General features: G+C 41.7%; 2 protein-coding genes across 4 annotated transcripts in view; one reads left to right on the top strand and one right to left on the bottom strand.

The window, feature by feature from the left end:
* The window catches only part of tepsin (TEPSIN adaptor related protein complex 4 accessory protein), a 33939-nt gene extending 29061 nt beyond the window's left edge, over positions 1–4878 (top strand). For both annotated transcript variants that reach the window (XM_078225576.1, XM_078225577.1), the window contains exons 12-13: positions 2072–2206; positions 3458–4878. In XM_078225576.1, the coding sequence (XP_078081702.1) occupies positions 2072–2206; positions 3458–4213 (891 nt within the window). In that variant the 3' untranslated portion in view covers positions 4214–4878. The remainder of the gene's footprint in view (positions 1–2071; positions 2207–3457) is intronic.
* A 4037-nt stretch (positions 4879–8915) lies between these two features.
* Positions 8916–23498, bottom strand: LOC144501656 (protein VCF1). Of its 2 annotated transcripts, XM_078225569.1 has the most exons (4): positions 23397–23460; positions 19983–20178; positions 16505–16616; positions 8916–12029 (listed from the first exon to the last, which is right to left on the bottom strand). In XM_078225569.1, exons 2-4 carry the CDS (start codon positions 20024–20026, stop codon positions 11805–11807), a joined length of 381 nt encoding a protein of 126 aa, XP_078081695.1. In that variant the 5' UTR covers positions 20027–20178; positions 23397–23460; the 3' UTR covers positions 8916–11804. The 2 variants fall into 2 exon arrangements, with proteins under 2 accessions (XP_078081695.1, XP_078081696.1); XM_078225570.1 differs by lacking the exon at positions 19983–20178 and having other exon boundaries at positions 23397–23498.
* Positions 23499–23655: the final 157 nt, after the last annotated feature.

The raw sequence follows: 23655 nt of genomic DNA, 5'->3' as shown, positions 1-23655 counted from the left end.
AATGACCTCACAGTTAGGGATCCTCTCGGAAGGAGCGATCACAGTATGGTTGAACTTGGAGTGTGAGAAGGTAAAATTCAATATCAGTGTCTTGTGTTTAAACAAAGGAGACTACAATGGGATGAGGGAGGAGTTGGCTAAAGTAGACTGGGAGCAAAAACGTTATGGTGGGACAATTGAGGAACAATGGACGACTTTCAAAGTGATTTTTCACAGTGCTCAGCAAAAGTATATACCAGTGACTGTAGAAAAAGGGATGATCAGCCATGGATATCTAAGGAAATAAAGGAAAGTATCAAATTGAATGAAAATGCATACAAAGTGGTAAAGATTAGTGGGAAACTAGAGGATTGGGAAATCTTCAAAGGTCAACTGAAAGCCACGAAGAAAGCTATAAAGAAAAGTAAGATAGATTACGAGAGTAAACTAGCCCAGAATATAAAAACCGATAGCAAAAGTTTCTACAAATATATAAAACGAAAAAATATTGGCCCTTTAGAGGATGAGAAGGGGGATTTAATAACGGGAAATGAGGAAATGGTCGAGGCATTGAACCGGTATTTTGTGTCGGTCTTCACAGTGGAAGACACAAATAACATGCCAAAAATTGATGAAAAGGCGGCTATGGCAGGCAAGGACTTAGAAATGATCATTATCACAAAGAAGTAGTGTTGGGCAAGCTAATGGGGCTAAAGGTAGACAAGTCTCCTGGCCCTGATGGAATGCATCCCAGGGTATTAAAAGAGATGACGGGGGAAAATAGCAAATGCACTCGTGATAATTTACCAAAATTTGCTGGACTCTGGGGTGGCTCCCGCAGATTGGAAAACAGCAAATGTGATGCCACTGTTTTAAAAAGGGAGGTAGACAAAAGGTGGGTAACTGTAGGCCAGTTAGCTTAACTTCTGTAGTGGGCAAAATACTTGAATATATCAACAAGGAAGAAATAGCGAGACATGTGGATAGAAATTATCCCATTGGGAAGATGCAGCATGGGTTCATGAAAGGCAGGCCATGTTTAACTAATTTACTGGAATTCTATGAGACATTACAAGCACAGTGGACAACGGGGAACCAGTGAACGTGGTGTATCTGGATTCGACAAGGTGCTGCACAAAAGGCTGCTGCATATTATAAAGGTGTACGGCGTTACGGATAATGTGTTAGCATGGATAAAGGATTGGTTAACTAACAGAAAACAAAGAGTGGGGGTAAATGGGTGTTTCTCTGGTTGGCGATCAGTGACTAGTGTGCCTCAGGGATCAATGTTGGGACTGCAATTGTTTACAATTTACATAGATGATTTGGAGTTGGGGACCAAGTGTAGTGTGTCAAAGTTCACAGATGACATGAAGATGAGTGGTAGAGGAAAGTGTGCAGAGGACGCTGAATGTCTGTAGAGGGATATAGATAGTTTAGGTGAGTGGAAAAGGGTCTGGCAGATGGAGTACAATGTTTGTAAATGTGAGGTCATCCATTTTGGTAGGAATAACAACAAAATGGACTATTATTTAAATGGTAAAAAATTGCAGCATGCTGCTGTGCAGAGGGACCTGGGTGTTCCTTGTACATGGATTGCAAAAAGTTGGTTTGCAGGTGCAGCAGGTAATTAAGAAGGCAAATAGAATTTTGTCCTTCATTACCAGAGGGATGGAGTTTGAAAACAGGGAGGTTATGTTGCAGCTGTATTAGGTGCTGTTGAGGTCACACCTGGAGTACTGTGTACAGTTTCGGTCTCCTCACTTGAGAACTGGCACTGGAGGGGGTGCAGAGGAGATTCACTAGGTTGATTCTGGAGTTGAGAGGGTTGGCACCCCTGTCACCCCTAACTCCAGAGGCTCTGATGAAGATAGAAATTCTTCGAGTTATTGTTTAGACTGTAGAGTTGGACCCTTCACAGATATCTTGGATTCCTTCAACTTGTGTTTACCTAACTATCTCAGCAGTTTGTTCACAAGCAAGAAGTGGCAGATGTACAGTCTTTAATAGTTGTGTCTATATATACTGTGTTTGGAGGAACTATTTTTGTCCTTTTTAAATATATTCTTCATGGTGATTTTTCTTCCTGTAGAGGTCTATGAGCATTCTCTCCACCCTGATGTGCTCCGACCTGTTATCACATGATCAGATATTTACAATCACCCACAAGTGCCTGCGGCAGTTGAGTGAGGGTAGACCAGGGCCCGTGACTAATCGAGCCACTAAGGTAAGATACTTGTCAAAATCCTCACTATTCCCAGTTAAGAAAATGTTTTCTTTCAAAACATTGCACGTTTATAAGCAAGACCCCAGGGACCTTACTTGAAGCTAATTGTTGAATGCTTGTAATCTTGAGAATAGGTGAAATGATTCAAATAATAATCATGTTCTAGCCTACCCTCAGTTTGTAATAATAATACACATTAGTTAATGCTTATTCATTTTTGTTCATACTTTTATTTCCCATGGTTATACTTTATATTTACTGGTTTATTCATCATTAGCTTCTCTTTAGGCCAGCCTCCTCCACCTTCCCCACAGTTGCCTACAGTTTACTCTAGTATAGCTTTAGCCCCTTCAGAATTCAGTGTCCAATAACAATTTTGGCATATGATAGAGATGAAATGAGATGTTAGTTGTCATAACCATGTTCAGCTGTGATTATCACAATAGAGCGCTCCAGAGATAATCTGACACTTCAATGTGGTACAAGGCAGTGCTGCTGCACAGGGCTGGGATGTGGTGTTGTTTGAAAACAGGAAATTCTTGCTGGGTTTTAGCAACCCCAACCCACCAAAAACAGATTGCCTCTATTCATCACCCCTGTTGTTTGTGGGTAGCTCTGTGCAATTGCCTCCATGTTTTCTTATGCTAACTGTGACTGCACTCGAAAACAAATTCAGTAGTTGTGAAGTGCTCCGAGATGTTGTGTGGACTTTAAATGGTGCAATTTAAATACAAGTTCTTTCTTGATGGTGGTTGGAGAATGTGAGGGGGAGTTTTTCTTTTTGAGTTGGATTGCAGGAATGGGTACAAAATCCCAGCACTGCACGCTTGAAGAACTGTTGAAGATGAAAGGACAGAGTTATCTGCACAGATCCCACAAAAAAACTGCCTCAAATAGGTGCTGGGCTTGGCGCGACTTCTATGAGGCTCTCTTCCTCAGTAGGGAAAACTCCAATCCTATACCATTGTTCTCCTGAGAAGTGACATGGTATGGAGGACAGAAGGGGAAAAACGCCTTGCCGTGTCTTAATACTTTAAAAGCAGTACTATTAAAACGCTTGTTGCTGCTGCTATCAAGATGATGAAATTGGAAGAGAAAGTTTTTATTTTTAAATCGGTCAGCATTTGCATGGGATAAAGACTGTCATTGTGGGAGGCAGAAAATCCTGGTAGTGCACACCGAGAGAGGTGCCAAGGTACAATTGTAAAAGGTACAAATAATGTAAACATTTTGTTCATTTTTTTTTTAAAGATTCTGAGGCAGTTTCAGGCTTTGGATGGGAGCAAGGCGGTAACTCGGGGCTCGGCCTCAGAAATCGCTCTGGCTATTTCCCGTGACACCCTGCCATGTAATACTGTGACACCTTTAACCAACTTCACTTCAGGGCAGAAAGGGAAAACATTGACTGAACCATTACATTGCCCTCCTGGATTGGAGAAGATTTCACTATTGGAGAAAAAACCAGGATCATCTCTATGTTCACCTCCACGGTCACAAGGAAGCTCAGCCTCGCAGGAAAACCAGAGCCCGCTATTTCCATCCCTTTCAGCACCAGAGGTTAAAACTCAACATACAGAAAAGGTGACTGAAATTTCATCCTGTGCAGCGGACCCTGAAAAACATCAACCGCATTCAGAAGCTGTAACACTAACTTCTGTGACTGAACAAAACTCTCACTGTGAACAGCACAAGAGAACTGCAGACCCCAGACCACAATCTGCACAGGGCCAGAGCACAGCTTCTGAAGACACAACAGACACTAAACTCTCTTTGTTTGCTGATATGGTTCTGGTGGTACATGCAACACCTGCTCCACTTCTGAAGCCCTGCATTAACCAAGGATCGTCCAGAGAAATGCACATTTCAGCAGAACAGAATAAAATACCGGTATGCGGTACAACTGAGGTGAAGATACCACATAGTGATCGAGGACAAACTGACTCTGAATGTAACCAGACATCTGTATTCTCCTTTCTTAATACATCCTCTTCTTCACACAGCATCTGAATAGTCACTCAACCTTCAACCAAAATGAAACCGGTATGGCACTTTCGCACACAAGTTATTTTAGATTTTGTTCCCACAGATAGGTTCTGTTTATCAGAATCCTGATTGTAGAATCTAGCGTTTGTGGTGATATCGGAGACACTATCAAGCAGCCAACTTTAGAACAAAACTGGCAGCTGAAGATGAGTCACTATTGAATTCAAATGATAAACTTTGTGCCTTCAAGCCAACCGAAACAGCAGTTTTAAACGTGACTGCTTAAGGTGGCTGTCCAACGTTCAATTTGTTTGCAAAACTATAATTAATTAGATGTCATACATTCTTCCACAGCGTACTTCAGGAACAGTGTGTTTGTGGAATGCAAATTGTTATTTTACATCAATTAAATTGGAAGATATATATTTGATTTCACATCACATTGTATAACAACCAAAGCATGCTTTGAAAGAGTATGATACTAAATACTATAAAATGAAAACAGGGCAAGTGCAGATTTCAATGATTGTGTTGTGCTGCCAACTTGTCACTGTGCCAGCTGCTTGATGCAGGTGTGTGAAAATAAGATTCTCATTTCTGAAGACTGTGCCTAATCAAGTTAACAGAGTGGTTTCAATGTATTACAACTGCTGCTGATTAATAAAAGTACCATTTTTAATGTTGCACTGAAAGTTGTTGTAACTTAACCTTTACGTTTCACACCTCGTGTTTAAAGCCAAACCAAATTCTGTTGTCAGTGAAATGTCACAGCCAAAGATGATATTGAATTATCTTTAATCATAGATCAAAGGATCTCACAGTGCAGGAGGCGGCCATTTGGCCCATCGAGTCTGCACCGACCACAATCCCACCCAGGCCCTATCCTCACAACCCCATCTATTTACCTCAGCTAATCCCCCTGATGCTAAGGGACAATTTAGCATAGCCAGTCCACCTAACCTGCACATCTTTGGACTGTGGGAGGAAACCGACACAGACACAGGGAGAATGTGCAAACTCCACATAGTGTGACCCAAGCCGGGAATTGAACCCGGGTCCCTGGCGCTGTGAGGCAGCAGTGCTAACTACTGTGCCACCGTGCCATGAAGGGTGAAACTCTGAATTTTTGGAGACTGCATAAGGGGAATATGTGTTTGCCATTTTGGAGCTGCCAACTGGCGGGACACTGAGCAGAACTGACAAAAATCTCAGGGTGGGGGGAGATGACGACTAAAGAGAGGTACCAATGAAGATTTTTAACAGTGAAAGATGAGGTAAGGTAGAGCCAGGTGGTTGGGAGAAAATTCAGTGCTGAACTAAATTGTGATACCTCATTGCTTCCACTGTATACCTCTGGTTGGTTTGTGTAATCTCATAATTACAACATGTGGGTATCTGTGGAATGCATTACAACCCCAGACCATACCTGTAGTATTTGTAATTTGTACAACTTTGACGGGCATTTGGTGGGGGAGTTATCTGGAGGCTTAGAACAATACATCATCATTAAAACAAGTCAACATGATTTTTCAAAAGTGAAACTGATAAATTTTAGTTTTTTTGAGAACATAACTAGAACAAAGGATAACCAGTAGATGTAGCATACCTGGATTTGCAAACCGCATTTGATAAGGTACCACGTATAAGGTTAATAGACAAGATAAGAGCTCATGGAGTTGGAGTAATATGTTAGCATGGAAAGATGATTGATTAATGGACAGGAATCCAAGTGGGCATTTTCAAGTTGGAAGGCTGTGACTAGTGGAGTGCTGCAGGAACTTGCAATCTATCTTAATGACTTAGATGAAGAGAAAGTAATGTTTCTGCATTTACTGACAATACAAAGCTAGGTGGAAAGGTAAGCTGTGGGGAGGAGGCTGTGAGGCTGCAAAGATATATAGACAGCTTGTGATTGGGCAACAAGATGGCAATGATGTTAGGTTATTCACTTCGGTCGGAAGAAAAGTAGGATATTTTAGAAGAGTAAAACCTGTAAATGTTGATTTTCAGAGAGACTTGGGTGTACTTGTACAAAGAACACAAAGTTAGCATGCAGGTACAGCAAGCGATTAAAAAGGCTAACGGCATTTTGGCCTTTAAAGGCTTTACCATCACTGAATACCCTATCATCAATAATTTGGAGTTACCATTGACCAGAAACTGAACTAGCCGTATAAATACCATGGTTACAAGACCAGGTCAAAAACTAGGAATCCTGGGGAGAATAGCTCACCACCTGATTCCCCAAAGCCTATCTGCTATCTACAAGGCAGAAGACGTGTGATAGAATACACTTGCCTGGAAGAGTGCAGTTCCAACAACATTCAAGAAGCTTGACACTGTCAAGGACAAAACAGCCCATCCACAAACAATTCACTCCTTCCACCCCCGAAGCACAGTGACAGGAGTATGTACCATCTAGATGATGCACTGCAGGAACTTACAAGCCTCCTCAGATGGCATTTTCCAAATCCATGACTACTAGAAGGACAAGGGGAGCAAACACTTAGGGTCACTACTACCTGGAAGTTCCCCACCAAGCTACCCCCTACCCTCACTTGGAAATATATTGTCATTCCTTCACTGTCACAGGTCAAAATCCCAGAACTCCCTAACAGCACTGAGTGTACCTGCACCACATGGACTGCAGCAGTTCAAGGTGCCAGCTCACTAGCACCTTCTCAAGGGCAATTGGAGATAGCCAGTGATGCCCACATCCCAAGAATGAATAAGAAGTTATTCTAAGAGGATGGGAGGACAGGGATAAAGAAGTCTTGCTACAATTGTGCAGGACTTTGGTAAGACTACATCTGGAATACTGTATGCAGTTTTGGTCTCCATATCTAAGGAAAGATGTACAATAATGGCATAGTTGTATTGTCACCGGACTAGTAATCCAGAGACCCCGACCTGCGGACCCGAGTTTGAATCCCACCGTAGCAAATGTTGAAAGTTGAATAAAAATCTGCAATTAAAAATCTAATGACAATCATTAAACTATTGCCAGTTGCCCTTTAGAGAAGGAAATCTGCCATCCTTAACTGATCTGGCCCAGATGTGACTCCAGATCCATGTCAATGTTCTCTGAAATGCCTAACAAGCCATTCAGTTCAGGACATTAGGGATGGGCAATGAATGCTGGTTCAGCGGTGCCCACATCCCATGAACAAAAAAATACTTGCACTGGAGACAATACAGTGAAGGTTCACTAAATTGGTACCTGGGATGAGGGAATTGTTCAATGATGAGAGGCTGAGTAAATTGGGCCTATATTCTCTGGCATTTAGAAGAATGAGAAGCGATCTTTAGAAACAGACAAGATTCTGAAGGGGATTGATAAGATTGATGCCCAAAGATCATTTCTGCTTGTTGGGGAATCTAAAACATAGGAACACAATCTAAGGATGAGGGGCTGATTATTTAGGACTGAGATGAGGAAAAATTGCTTCTCTGTGAATCTTTGGAATAGTCTACCTGAGGATTGTGGATGCTCCGATGTTGAATACATTTAAGACTGGGATAGACTTTTGGTGTTTCACAGAATCAAGATATATGGGGAACAGGTTGTTAAATGGCGTTAAAGACCATGATCATATCAAATAGCTGGGCAGTATGGTCTACTGCTCCTATTTCTTGTGTCTAGGCTCTCAGCTATGGTGGAGGGTATCAGAAGGAAAGCCAACATTACTGAAGGTGAATTAAACCTAAGTTCGGTTGCCATGTGTGCTCAAGCCAGCAACTGCGGATGAGCTGGCCACTACACCAGGGAAGCAGTGGAATTCGGTTTGACCATTTATCACAACTGCTGGACTTCTGAAAGTGCTTAACAGCTAACGGAATACATTTTGAAATGTAATCACTTGGAGGAAACGCAGCAGCCAATTTGCACACAGCAAACTACCATGAATAGCACTGTGATAACAGCCAGATAATCTGTTTTTGTGATGTCGAGATAAGTGGCAACCATGAAATGCAGTTCATTTGACGGTACATTTTCTGATTGTTTTTGCAAGTCAGTTAGAATCAAACTTGGCATGGGCACATCTCTGTCAACATCAAGTGTCCCTTAAACCCAAGTTACTGCACCTGCAAGATTTGTTTTCCAAACAGCTCTCTCCATATGCATCCTGGTGTCAGTCATCCCAGTAACTATGAAATCTGTATTAACAAAAATCAAAACGCTCTGTTGCAACCAAAGCTAAACCACATTGGAACCTATATCCAGAGATGAGGACAATGCACGAAGATCCCTAAACACAAGTTAATTTTCAAATATGTCCACATTAGTATTTGTAGAGTTTTTCTATCCATTATATTCCTGTAATTCAGTGCACAAGTCACCACCTAGCTAGCTATCAATTCGACTTGCCCTTTCCTTCTGCAAGAGAACCCTCACCTTGGTTTAGTGAAGCAGTTAATTTTTTTCCATGATATCAAATCTAACATTGCCACATATCTCAATCCTCTATCTTTAAAAAGACCAAAGGTTGATGTTAAGAAAACACATTTTAACTCCCTTGTCTCAAGTGTCTTGACTAACAATTACTTAAATTATATTCAAAGGTTGTGAAGTACATCATAATTACTTTACCAAGCTCCATCATATTTTCACAAAGCACAGAACCAATGGCATCTCAAGGCTAAACAAGTTGAAAAGGTGCAGCATCATAAAATTGACAGTGCTTTCAATAACTCTGAAATCAAAGACTTGAGTCATCAGCAATTTAGGTAAAATAAATTTTATTTCAAAATTGTTGAAAGCAAGAAATGGATTCCTCTCAAAAAGAAACTTGAATCTCCTATAAGAAACAGATGCATTTTTGGCTTTAACAATATGAGGTCTTAAACAGCCATGATCTTAAATGTCAGACATATTCATTTTTAATCCGGAACACTAAATTTGAACTCCAAATTGCAAACCCACTTAAGGTGTGTTGGATAAGGCAAGCAAAAAAAAAAGTCCCAAACTATTTTCACTGGTTCCAAATTGATTGAGATTCAAGAAGCAAAGTAGCTGATGGCGACAAACCAGGTTAAAATGCCACATTTGTGCCTACTATCCACCAGGAACTGTTCTGAAAGGTTGCAAATTCCCATATTTAAGGTCCAAATGCACAATACTCATCATGCAGCTTGCTTCCTTTTCAACAGTGGCCCTTCATAGACATTCTGCTCTACTAAATTCCTATGTAATGCTGATTGAGCTAAAATTAAGTAGTATTTTCCCCTTTTTACTGCTTTACCGGAAAAAAATTGCAATTGGGGTAAGATCAAAACCATTTTTAACACAGCAAACAAAACATCTCTACTTTTAATAGAACTAGTTTCCGGGAAGTTTATTTTCTCGCTGCCTCAGATGTGCATGCATCACATGATATAATGAAAAGCAGGTCACTGTAAGGAATTACACAGCATTTTCAAGAACATTCCTTGAAAATGCATTGGTTGCAATTGTGGATCTGAGTTTTGGCATAATACTGTCTTAGATGTTCAAAAAGACAACTGTGTTACTCAAGTTCAGTCACCAGAAGAAATTCTAATTTTCACAGACTAAAAAAAATTGTTGTCAATACAGCATTTTACCTGTCGTCCAGAAGACCAACTCCTTGGTTATCCATCAACATTTGTACCAGTTTGGAGATAAAGTACATCTTAAATATAAAGTTAATTGTTCCAGGTTAAATTGATCAGTGATTTTTTGAAAAATAAAACAGTGTAATTGGAATGTAAAACTCTCAAACCATTAAAAAAGTTCAACTTGATGGATTTATTTATCAGTAAATCACTGGTCATAAGTATCAGACACATTTTAGCAGAGTCAAGTTACTTTCACAATTGGCCAAGAATGTCAAGTATCATATCCTATACAATTCTGAATAAATTGTTCGAAACTCAACCTGTGCGCTTCACTGCAAACAGTATATACAAAGATGGAGTCGTAGGTTGGAAAAATGTCTTGGACATCAATACCAGATTTCATGACTAGTTAGCGCTGGAGATTTTATGAAAGATTCTGTTCATGTATGGTGGGCTTCCACATCACTGGATTCTTGACTACATTTCAAATGATCTCATTAATTTTATTGAACATAAATGGTTACAATAATTTTTTGTACTCGCTTCTGAATGTTAAAACTTGGTAACTTTAGGCTTACAAATAAAATAAAATCTCAGACTCTAGAACAAATTAAAAAAAAAAATCCCTGACAAACAAAAAATTCCCAGCCCCATTCCAAATCAAGAGTCAGGCATGTGTACCCTGAGGTTTGCTCGAATAATTAGGAATGTCATTAACTGTGTCATACCTGTGTTACACTTTTACCCAATCTTAACATACAAATAACTAAAAATAGAAGACAGTTATTTTGATCTTTTACTTTCTTTTTGCAACTACCCCTTGCACCCCCCTGAAAGGTGTGGCTCCGAGCTAGGATACAGTTCCAAAGGCATCCTTTGGTATGCCACCTAGCTGTCTGTAGCCTATTTGACACAGGGGTTACAGCAGCTGAACCTCATGCTGTACTGTGCTTGAACCTGTTGCTGCATGCACATTTGGTTCTCCATCAGTAGAACCTATACTGTTGTCCCAACAATTAATAATGCAGGCCAGGGATCAAACCTTCATGGTCAGTGTGACTCAGCTATTCACAATGCACTCACTCAGCCACTAAGGAAGCTCACAACAGCTGTCTGTCTCACACCAATTACACTCGCATGTAAAAGCTGCAAAATACAGACATCCAGAAACTGCTTATAACTGAAGCCAGAATTTATACAATTTTTAAGCTATATTTGCATTTAAGGATGTGTTCAGGTTTAGTACAGGTTAAAATCATCTGTATCAAATGCAATCCCAGAACTATACAAAGAAGAATATAAACCTAGATTAACAGAACCCATCTTGACGTTTTTTGATTAAACAGGTTCTAAGATCAAATCTTTATACCAGCCCCATAGGAATCTCTGATCTAAGAGATCTGCAGAGGCATTAGACTTTACTCCAGTAATTGCATAAATTCCACTACTGTATTTGCTTCATCCTCTGAACAACGATTGCAATTTCACAATCAGTGGAAGTTTGCAGCTACAGAGTCTCTCAAGGAAAAGCCGGTTGTAAAATAGCAGAGAAATTGCTGTAAGCCTAATACAGGAGATCATTTTTAAAAGACCTTCAAAACTGGTCGAAATCCAGATTCATATTTCGTAAAATGCAGTGGGAATGCAAAAAAAGCTTCTTAGACCAAGTTGACACTACTGCATTTGAAAGATAATCATCTTCTTCTTGTTCCTTCAACAACCCCTGTTGCAACATCACTGGAGGACTTAGCTCATATGCAGATTAATTCCAGTGAACAGATTTAGTGAGTTAGAATTGTGCCAGACAGGGTAAATGAAGCAATCAAAGCTACAGTTGTGCTATTATAGTCCCCACAATTTTGATATTACATTTCTCCAAGGGCATTTAAAGAGTGAAGAGATGTTAAATTTTTAACCAAATGGAGCAAAAAAGGGAAAAGATTGTGCAATTTAAATCATCTAAGTACAAACATCCACTCCAAAAGATTACATTTACAGTCCCTGTCCTTCATTGAAGGCACACAGTTCCACATTCTGGTCACGTTTGGTGTCCACGCTGATGTAAGCTATAGAAGTGTGCCTCTCTCAGGATCTGATTGATTTGGAAGTACGGGCCTTGTGCAGACGGTTCGCTGGAATCAGAAAACTGAAGCATAGTCGAGCTGTTGCCTGGCTTGGTCCGGCTTAGTATGGCATCGGCTGCTAAGTGTCCATTCGGTCTGTCAGGACTGCTGACTATACTGCTGCTGTCACTGCTTGAGGACTGCAGGAAGAAAAGAAATTTAGAGAAAAACTCTAAAATGCTACTCTAACAGGCATTGTGCACACAGCTGAAGTTAAATATGCACATTCCCTCATAGCATTTTGCACATCCTGTGCCTATCTATCGTGAATTGTCAGAAACCTCCTGGCAATACCAATACCATCCACAAGTAATGAGAAACAAGACATTCTTTTGTAGAAATGTAAGAACAGTTAGTGGCTGCAGCATACTTTTACATATTTCCCCATAACCAGTGCAACGTGTAAATTCAGAACTTAGGCAGCAGCCTAAATGGTAACCTTCAACATTAAAAAATTAAATACTTTAAGTCAAGAAACACAGCTGGGCAGGTAACATTACACGATCAAGCTGATTATCAGCATAATTACACTAGAACAAGAAGTTAGTAAAGACAGCTGAGGAAAGAGTGGGACAGGCAATGGTGGGAGTCATTAGGAATTCTGACTCCTAAGTCGACATCTGCTACGTTTGGCAAGGTGGAGGGAAACTACTTCCATATCCAGGCAGACTAGTCTGCATGTGGCAGTCACATGAGACTCCCCCTCCCACCCCCCTCTATTATGTACTCACTAATGCTGCCTACCCCACTCCACCATCCACTCATCGTTGCTGGCTCACTACTGTTTCTTATGTTGTTTCTTTCACTTTTTGAATTTCCCACTGCTTTAAGATTGGAAAAATCCCTTGCTGGTAAACCTAAATCCCAAATTCCCCAAACGGCGAAACACAGTTTTGTAATCCTCCTGGATTGGAAAGTTCAAAGGAGCCAAAATCAACAGCAGACAAAATGCACTCTCTGTGCAATATGACACACTATAACCAGGAACCTGAGCCAGGTAATCAACAGCTTGCAAGCTTGATTTATCTCAATTTCCAATTTCACTAACCTAAGTTACTAGTACTTGAGTCAACTTGACATTAATACCAGAGTTACTGGTTACACCTCTGTAGGAAATAGTACTTTTGCGGATTTCCGCAGCATGTCCTCTTGATGTCGAATCATCTCTCAAACAGCATCACCTTCCCTGTGGAATTGCAGCGATAGCTATAAATATGTTAAACTGGAGTTGCTACAGAACGTCTCCAACATCAGCCACTGTTTATCAAACACCAATTCTCCAAGTATCTGTGTGTTGTTGTAATTACCTTCAGCTGCATCCTATATATTATCAAAATGTTAAAGAAACCCTCAAAAAGACCAATGTTACTAATTGGATAACAAAAGACAATATTCAGCAGATAGCAGTTTGCTCCTACAATTCAAATTTCTTCTTAGCTAGGAAGAAATGAAGCCAATTATTCTTATCACGGTGCCTGGATGTACTGGATGAAACACAGGAAGTTGATGGGGAGGCCCAATGTTTTGTCTATTTCAATTCACTTAGGACATTACAGCACAGAAGGCGGCCATTTAACTTGCCATGTTCATGCTGGCTCTCGGCAAGAGCAACTCACCGTGTCCTACTCCCCTGCCTTTCTCTATAACCCATTTCCAAATTTTTCCTTTCCGGAAAATAATCCTTTTGAAAGCCATGATTGCATCTGCCTTTACCACACTCTCAGGCAGCATATTCCAGATCCTAGCCACTCACTGTGTGAATCTGCCTCTACCACAGAGTCAGGCAGTACGTTCCAGACCCAAACAACTTGCTGCATACAAGGCTTTTCCTTGTGCCGCCATTGCTTCTTTGGCCAATCACTTGGTTCTCGATCCTTCCACCAATGGGAACAGTTTCTCCCGAATGACACTGTCTAGATCCCTATTGAGTTTGAACATCTCTATCAAATCTACTCTCAACCTTTCATGGTTCACAATACTTTCAAGGTTGGTGTCACCTGGAAATTTTGAAGTTGTGCTCTGTACACCAATGTCAATGTTGTTAATGTCAGGAAGAGCAGAGTTCCTAACACTGTATGGGATGGACTCCAGGAATGGCGTGCCATCCTTCCAACCCCAAACTTTCTTCAAGATAAAAATATTATGGATAAGGGTGTTTAACGAAATTGTTTGCTGAATTATCAAAGTTATTATTTGTCTGGATGAAGAGCAGGAACAGAACATCTTCAGACCATCATATTTCACGTACAAATTCTATGGTTAAGACAGTCTTTTCAAACCATATTTAGAGGATGACAACAACACCACCTAGAACTTGCTGCAAAGTTGCTGTGGCAACTGTTTTCTTGCAATGATCACGTGGTCAGTTGTGAGAATGGGCTTCTACCCACTGAGAAAAAAGCAGAATTATTATGGTGCAGGGAAAGGCCATTTGGCCCATTGTATCTCCACCCGCTCTCCTGATAAGCATTACGATTAAGTGCCATTCTCCTGCCTTTTCCCTGTACCCCTGCATATCGTTTCTATTCAAATCATCTAATGCCCTCTTGAATGCCGTGATTGAGCCTGCCTCCACCACACCTTCATGCAGTGCATTCCAGACCCAAACCACTCGTGTGAAAAAGCTTTTTCTCAAATCACATTTGCTTCTTCTGCAAATCACTTTAAATCTATGCCCTCTCATTTTCAATCCTTTCATAGAATCAGAGGTTTACAGCATGGAAACAGGCCCTTCTGCCCAACTTGTCCATGCCACCCTTTTTTTTAAACCCCTAAGCTAATCCCAATTGCCCCCATTTGGCCCATATCCCTCTGTACCCATTGTACCCATGTAACTATCTAAATGCTTTTTAAAAGATAAAATTGTACCTGCCTCCAGTACTCCTTCTGGCAGCTTGTCCCAGACACTCATCACCCTGTGTGTGAAAAAATTGCCCCTCTGGACACTTTTGTATCTCTCCCCCCTCACAAACCTATGCCCTCTAGTTTCAGACTCCCCTATCTTTGGGATAAGAGATTGACTATCTAGCTGATCTGTGCCCCTCATTATTTTATAGACCTCTATAAGGTTACCCCCTCAGCCTCCTACGCTCCAGAGAAAAAAGTCTATTCAGCCTCTCCTTATAACTCAATCCATCAAGTCCCGATAGCATCCTAGTAAATCTTTTCTGCACTCTTTCTAGTTTAATATCCTTTCTATAATAGGGTGACCAGAATTGCACACAGTATTCCAAGTGTGGTCTTACCAATGTCTTGTACAACTTCAACAAGACGTCCCAATTCCTGTATTCAATGTTCTGACCGATGAAACCAAGCATGCTGAATGCCTTCTTCACCACTCTGTCCACCTGTGACTCCACTTTCAAGGAGTTATGAGCTGTACCCCTAGATCTCTTTGTTCTGTAACTCTCCCCAACGCCCTACCATTAACTAAGTAAGTCTTGCCCTGGATCAATCTACCAAAATGCATCATCTCGCATTTGTCTAAATTAAACTCCATCCGCCATTCGTCAGCCCACTGGCCCAATTGATTAAGATCCCATTGCAATTGGAGATAACTTTCTTCACTGTCCACTATGCCAATCTTGGTGTCATCTGCAAACTTACTAACCATGCCCCCTATAGTCTCATCCAAATCATTAATATAAATGACAAACAACAGTGGGCCCAGCACTGATCCCTGAGGCACACCGCTGGTCACAGGCCTCCAGTTTGAAAAACAACTCTCTACAACCAACCTCTGGCATCTGTCAAGAAGCCAATTTTGTATCCATTTAGATACCTCACCCTGGATCCCATGAGATTTAACTTTATGCAACAACCTACCATGCGGTACCTTGTCAAAGGCCTTGCTAAAGCCCATGTAGACAACATCAACTGCATGAGCAGGAACAGTTTCTTCCCATCCACTCTGCCCAGTCCCCTCATGATTTTGAATATCTCTGTCAAATCTTCCCTTAAGCCTTCTTTTCTCCAAGGAGAACAGTCGCAACTTCTCCAATCTTTCCTCATGACCCAAGTTTCTCATCCCTGGAACCATTGCTGTAAACCGCTTCTGCACTCTCTCCAATGCGTTCACATTCAACGTGTAAACTAATTGAAATGAAGGCACCCAAATATTAAAGACTCCTGTCCCTCACCCACTCTAATTTATCCAGATTATGATGCAGTTCCCAGAATTCAATCTTCATAATTAATGCTTTCATGAATATCCTTCAAAGGGCAGTTAAAACTCATTGCATGTTGTGTAGGGCAGCATTCCAGAGAAAAATCTAGTTAGTAAAAGCTTTCCCATACATACTTTCTAAAAAAATCGGTTTAAAAAAAGGCAGACATTGACGTTTAAGTTTATCAAAGCAGCTCACTGTTCATGGTTAAAATCCAATTCCCACTTTAATATTAAGGGGTTTATATGTCCTGTTATATATATTTTGCGGCTTCCTCCTTCATTCCTGAAGATACTAACATATGCTGGGGTTTTGTTCTGGAGCGGGAGCAAACCATTACCTCAACCAAGTACATATTCATGGACAGTTAGCTTTGGCAGGCTATTTGACTGAAGGACAATGTTCTCAGGATGCTACTTAATACTACAATTTTGAAATTTGTTTCTAACCTCACAGTCCCAGCTGTCTCTTGGTAGATCCTGCAAAAACGAATTGTTGCTGAGACGTTTCGGCGGTGGGACAGAATGATTTTCTTCATCGTTACAGTTCCGTCTTCGCTTCCTGAAATGGGGTGGGTGGTGGAAGAGAGAGAGAGAGAATAACACTTTAATTTAAATCTACAAACACCTATTAAGTGCACAATTCCTTCAGCTTAACCACTGGTGTTCATGAGATTCCCAAAAGACTGCCCTCAAATGAAGGGTACAAAATTATAAAGCTGTCAAGATTTAGAATAGCAAGTTATTCAAGCTCAGCATTGAAGTTAATGATGAAAGAAGAAGCCCATGGAGTTGGTGTCATAGAAAACTGATGATTTTGTCGGTTGTTCAGCCCAAAACCAAATGGTGCACAGCAATGGTTTGTAAGTTGCTGAAGGTGGTTGCGTTATGACCCCCCTCAGCCCCCCGTATCATTTTGAGGTCAGTTAGCATGGCTTTGGGGAACAACCTTCATCTTGCTGCCAGGACTGGTTGAGTTGGTTCTGCCCAGCACCCAGATTCCCATTGAAAAACAAGAATAGTAGGAATTTGGATCTCTGCTAAATCTAGATTTTGGCCCCACTCCCTCTACTTCACAGTTAACCAGATCCCGCTCCTGTCACTGGGTTTTAGCAGGAAAGAGATGCTGAATGGAGCAAATGTTCCAACACCTTGCTTTCCTAAGAAAATATGAAATAGGAGGTTATGCAGCTCCTTTACTGTGCTGTCTTTCAATAGGATCTACCTCAACTCCACTTTCCTCACCTGATCCCCATTCCTTTAGTGTCCATTTTGGCTGCATTCAATGGGTGGAGCCGAGACACACCACCATTACTTGGAATGTATCATTCTTTCGTATCTTTGATCGTGGGGTCAAAACCCTGGAATTCCCCAGCAGCACAACGGGCTTGCCTGCGCCAAATGGACTGCAATGGTTCAAGAATGTGGCTCATTCCCACCTTCTCAAAGGCAATTAGGGATCGACAAAATAGCTGACTGTGCCACTGACATCCACATAGCAGAAACGAGTAAATACAATGGAAAAGCTGGCCCAGTTGTTTTCATTTATTACAGGACGATAGTGTCCTGCTAGAGCAGATAATCCAGCCCAACACTCTAGTTGAGGGAGTGCTGCACTGTCAAGGTGTCTGCTGCCTTTCAGATGAAACTCAGGCCTGTTCTGCCCTCTCGGGTGGGCAGAAAAGATCCCACAGCATTATTTGAGAAAGAGCAGGAGTTCTCCTCTGGGTCCGAGCCATTATTTATCCTTCAAACAACACCTGAAATACACTATCTCGTCGTGATTCCTGCTACTGTTAGTGAGAACGTGCTGTATGCAGATTGGATGCCACATTTCCTATGTTACAACAATGACTACATTTCGAAGGTATATCATTGCCTAGGATGTATCTCGGGTTAGCTCAAGATTGTAAAAAGCACGACAATTGCAAATTCTTTCTTTAACTCAAGCCTCTAGAATGCTTCAACTATCTTATGGTTTTAGGAATGTTTCCTTCGATGAAACAAATGAACAGTCTGCATCACTTGGAAAGTACATGCTGTACCCAAATTCATACTTGAAATGACTTTGCTTTCTCCTGTTTTTCCAATTGTAGTTTGGCCCCAATATATTATTTAACGTTTCACTCTTTTGTCTTCTCTTTAAAATGTTGGTAAAGCTTGAAGAACGGCATGAATCAGCTGCAAAAACATTTGGCTACATTTTCTGACCTTATATTAGTGCTTCCAAATCATGCTCTGAGCAATGAGCTTTTTTCTCCTGCACAACCACAAACTTCAAAGCAATCGAGACATTTGTCAAAAACTTGAAAAGCTGCTAAAATTTAGAAGTTGTGGGACTATTTTATATTATGGAAATGATGAACCTTCATCAACCAGGGCATTGAGTACAGGAGTCGGGAAATCATGTGACAGCAATATAAAATCCGGGTTAGGCCGCATTTGGAGTATTGTGTGCAGTTCAGGTCACCACATTATCAGAAGGACGTAGAAGCTTTGGAGTGAGTGCAAATAAGGTTCACCAGGATGTTGCCTGGTCTCGAGGGTGTTGGCTACGAGGAGAGCTTGAATCAACTAGGATTGTTTCCACTGGAAGGACAGAGGCTGAGGGGAGACCTAATAGAGATCTAAAAAATTATGAGGGGCATAAACAGGGTGAATAGTCAGAGGCTTTTTCAAAGGGTGGAAGTGTCAATTACAAGGGAACACGGGTTCAAGGTGAGAGAGGCAAAGTTTAAGGGAGATGTGCAGGGGATGTGCAGGAAATTGCATGTGTCTGGCAGTTCTGCAATTATCCTCCCCATATCCAGCTCCAATGTCTTTGTCCCGCAAATTGCAATAGTCCTTATGGATACGAGTTAATCACTAAAAGAATGATCTTCTGTGTTGGGTGGTACATTGGTGAAACTACTTGCTTTCCTCAAAAGACAATTGATGAATTGTCACGAGCTCTATCATTGCTGACACACTATATTAAAAAACATTTTAACCATGCTCTTGTAATTTGATTGTTAACTACATTTTAATTTTTATAGTTCCATACATGTCCATCCTATTGTCAAATGGCAAAATGATTTTACTTTGTGCTCACAAACACCATTGTTTAAAATAATCAGTATTTTGTAAATTAAGGGCTAGCCCATTAGTGTGTTGCTTCAACCATGCAATGGTGGTGAAGGAGGCATTCGGCATGCTTGGTTTCATCGGTCAGAACATTGAAAAAAGGAGTTGGAATGTCTTGTTGAAGTTGTACAAGACATTGGTACGGCCACACTTGGAATACTGTGTGCAATTCTAGTCATCTATTATAGAAAGGATATTATTAAACTAGAAAGAGTGCAGAAAAGATTTACTAGGATGCTACCGGGACTTGATGGATTGAGTTATGATAGGCTGGATAGACTGGGACTTTTTTCTCTGGAGTGTAGGAGGCTGAGGGGTGATCTTATAGAGGGCTATAAAATAATGAGGGGCACAGATCAGCTAGATAGTCAATATCTTTTCCCAAAGGTAGGGGAGTCTGAAACTAGAGGGCATAGGTTTAAGGTGAGAGGGGAGAGATACAAAAGGGTCCAGAGGGGCAATTCTTTCACACAGAGGGTGCTGAGTGTCTGGAACAAGCTGCCTGAGGTAGTCGTAGAGGCGGATACAATTTTGTCTTTTAAAAAGCATTTAGATAGCTACATGGATATGATGGGTATGGACGGATATGGGCCAAATGCGGGCATTTGGGATTAGCTTAGGGGTTTTAAAAATAAAAAGGGCGGCATGGACAAGTTGGGCCGAAGGGCCTGTTTCCATGCTGTAAATCTCGATGCATAGTGGAAATCTGAAATCAAATCAATCTTAAGAGACAAGCCAAATAAACAACAGCGAGGAGTCTTATCGAACTCTCCATGCTTCATAAATGATATTACTTACAACTCACCGTGGCAGTCCACTTACGGGACACAGTTGTACCTCAGAACTCATCGGTAAATGTTTATATTATTCATATAATCATTTCTCACTGAAAATTTCCAACATCATTGACCTTTCCAGCCAAGTATTGCAATATATTATAGACTTCTTTAGTTCCACTCCTTCCTGTCTGCTGAAGCAAAAGCTGCCTGAATTGAGTTTATCTGTCAAAGATCAATTGCATTCCATCACTGACTTAAAACTAATTATTCCTAAAAATGTTCTTTTTCATTTTACAGAGCTTTGACCATCCAGTCATGTGGCTACACAACATGATCCAGATTGGGGTTAGCCATTCATTTACACCTTCCAAATGACAATCTAGATAAAGTTTATTTATTATTGTCACAAGTAGGCTTACATTAACACTGCAATGACATTACTGTGAAAACCCCCTAGTCGCCACACTCCAGTGCCTGTTCGGGTATACTGTGGGAGAATTCAGCATGGCCATTGCACCGAACCAGGAAACTGGAGCACCTGGAGGAAACCTACGCAGACACGGGTAGAATGTGCAGACTCCACACAGACAGCCCAAGCCGGAAATCGAACCCGGGTCCCTGGCGTTGAGAGGCAGCAGTGCTAACCCCAATCTTACAGAACTTCTGTACAGATATAGTTGTAGCACCAATCTCAACCCATAATATCTAACTGGCACTTTACAATCCTAAAACCTCCATTAAGCAGCTTGGTTTAGCAATTCCCCTATAAGTGAAGGAATTAAAGAAGAAATTCTGTATCTATACAGTGTAAATGCAGCAAAATACATTCAGTCATAAACACCAAGGATATTTCATATTTTTAAACAGAGACTCTTTTTCACCCGTTATCCTAAATAAAATTATACGGAAGATTACTAGGAATTATAAACAAATACAACCTAAGCTAAATAATGGTGATTTTTTTGGTAACTCGACTAAATCATTCATTGCTGGAACATCACACTTTATCTCTGGAACACAATGTTGAATGTAGCTAAGGCTCTTCGGATAACATAAGAGTAGACCATTTGACATGACCACTGTATAGATAAAGTAAATTGTGAAATCTAAATTTGGCTCTTAATTGGTACAAGTAAATAGCAATACGCCTTGAAAAGATGATGGAAGCAGAAATGTGTCAATAGTGCAGAAAGAGGTTTTCTGGAGTCAGAGAGGTTTACAGTACGGAAACAGGTCCTTTGGCCCAACTTGTCCATATCGCCCAGTTTTTACCACTAAGCTAGTTCCCAATTGCCTGCATTTGGCCCATATCCCTCTATACCTATCTTACCCATGTAACTATCGAAATGCTTTTCAAAATACAAAATTGTACCCGCCTCTAGTACTGCCTTTGGCATCTCATTCCAGAGACTCACTACTCTGTGAAAAAAATGCCCCTCTGGACCCTTTTGTATCTCTCCCCTCTCACCTATGTCCTCTAGTTTTAGACTCCCCTACCTTTCGAGAAAGATGTTGACTTGTGGCGCATTGTACTTTGTCGGAGTTACCAAGAGATAGCTGGAAATGTGAGGTTAGAAACAAATTGCAAAATAGTATTAAGTACCATGTATTAAAATGTGGTGCAACTCAGCCTGATGCTGGCAAAGTGGAAATGCTCACCTATTGCAACAAGATTTGATTCAATGATAAACTTGGCTACAATAATAAACCTGAACACAAGGTGCTTAGGTTTGGAGAACCAGACCCAGTTTTAAAGCTGAGACAGTAGGATACAGCTTCCAAGCGCTATTCTTGAAAAACAACTGCACAGGGCTTTCAACACTTTTGTTATAGACTAAGAAATGAGATAACAAATGTCAGGTGCACAAATTCTCATCTCAGAACACTCATAACTACACCAGAGTGACTCAAATTCTGCTAAGTTAGATCATACAACTGCTGCTCAATTAAAAATATCAGCTTTGGGCTTGAAACCATGAACTGGCGCATACTTGCAAAATTCTTACACTTTTTTCTGGCCATTCTGTGCTAATTTAAATCTGCATCCCGAGCAAAAAAGACTGGCACCATCAGTTTGCATACCAGTCAGGCAAAGCTTGGTGGATAAAAGCCAGAGGGATTGCCAAGATTTGTTCTTTGAAACTAAATATTTAGAGCACTACAGAGCAAGTGACCTATTTTGTAATGCAGAACTTGAATAAAATTTTGGGGATGCTGAAATTGTACTCAATGGGGGTTGAGTTAGCTGTCCATTAATTCTGACTTTCAAACATATGATTGTTGGGAGTACCAAATATGTCCTGTCATTTAATACATGCCCATCAGGAAGAGGTTGACCAATGTTTGACATTACCTTCTACAGGGAATTATCTAGCCGTAGTTTAGTGAGTATACTCAAAATAATGAGAAGGGCAGCTAGGTAGGTAATGCCCAGAGGGGAAATCAAGCCCACCCTAATCCACCTCCAACACAAAATAGGAAATCAGATTTTGGGAGCATCTCTCAATTTGTTGAAACGTGACACAACATACCTTGATTAAGAACATTTTCATCCTGAGGGAGGAAATTACCCTTAATTTACACAGTTGGTAATTTAGTACAAAAGGGTTTATATTCATTGCTTGCCTGTAAGTAAACCACTGGATAAATGTGTCCACCCAGAGATTCCAAGAACAATAAAGTGAAACTAAGAGTGATGCAGGATGAATTAGGAAAACGGATGACGACATGAACACCAGAGGCGATTTAAAAAGGAGACAACTTCTTAATTTATTGGTGGGTGGGGGGGGCTGCAGTCACCCTAGGAGCGCACACACATCACTTGTACCCTGCAGATTGATCAAAGCCCCAACTCACAATGAGCTGCCACCCACCATATTGGAGGAGGAGAAAGGAGCTGAAGACAATACATGTCGGGGCCTGACGGTGGAGGGGGGGGGGGGGGAGGTCCCTTTAACAAACCTCCATTGGAGGCGGCAGTAAGGGCCGGGAGGCAGGCAGGGGGATGACAGGAGGCTGACCAGCATCAGGCTGCCTTCCTGCGGACATTTATTTCCACACAAGCTGCTGCCTGCGCCATTGGGGCCTCGGTACCTCAGCCGCCCTTCGCTGCCGAATGGGGGGGGGGGGGGGAGGGGGACCGGGACCGGGCTCCAGCCGCCGCCGCCCGGCCTCTATCCGGCCCCCAGGCCTCACATTCCCGGGTGCTGGCTTGAGGAAGGCCCTCTCTCTGTTCCCCCTGACCCGGGTTTAACAGGCCCAGGCCTTTCCCTGACTGACTGACCGACCGGCCGCCGCCCATTGCGACTCGACCACCCCACCCCCGTCTCCCTTCTTCCCCCAGGCCCCGGACGGTGGGAGGCGGCGGGTTATAACGGGCTGGATTGCCAGGGTGCGGGTGGGCGGGCTGGAGGGTCGAAGGGAGCCAAGCTGGCGCTCACCTGCCGTCTGATAACATCTAACCCCGGCTGCTGCTGCTCGCTGTGTCTGAACCTCCCCGAGCCTGCGGGGGGCGGGGCTACGCACGGTGACGCGTTAATAGTGACGTGATTACGCGGTCCACACTGCGCCTGCGCACACCTCGCCATGGCCTCCCCCTCTCGCCAACCTTCCTCAATGCGCATGCGCCCCAGCCCGGACCCGAGAGCGGGCGGACGAGGTGTTGGACACCGGAAGTTGCCTGACCTGGATTAGTTCCCT

This window comes from Mustelus asterias, chromosome 12, assembly GCF_964213995.1.
Source record: "Mustelus asterias chromosome 12, sMusAst1.hap1.1, whole genome shotgun sequence".
Taxonomy (NCBI): Eukaryota; Metazoa; Chordata; class Chondrichthyes; order Carcharhiniformes; family Triakidae; genus Mustelus; species Mustelus asterias.
The sequence above is the reverse complement of the archived record's forward strand: the minus strand, read 5'-3'. Positions and strand labels throughout refer to the sequence as shown.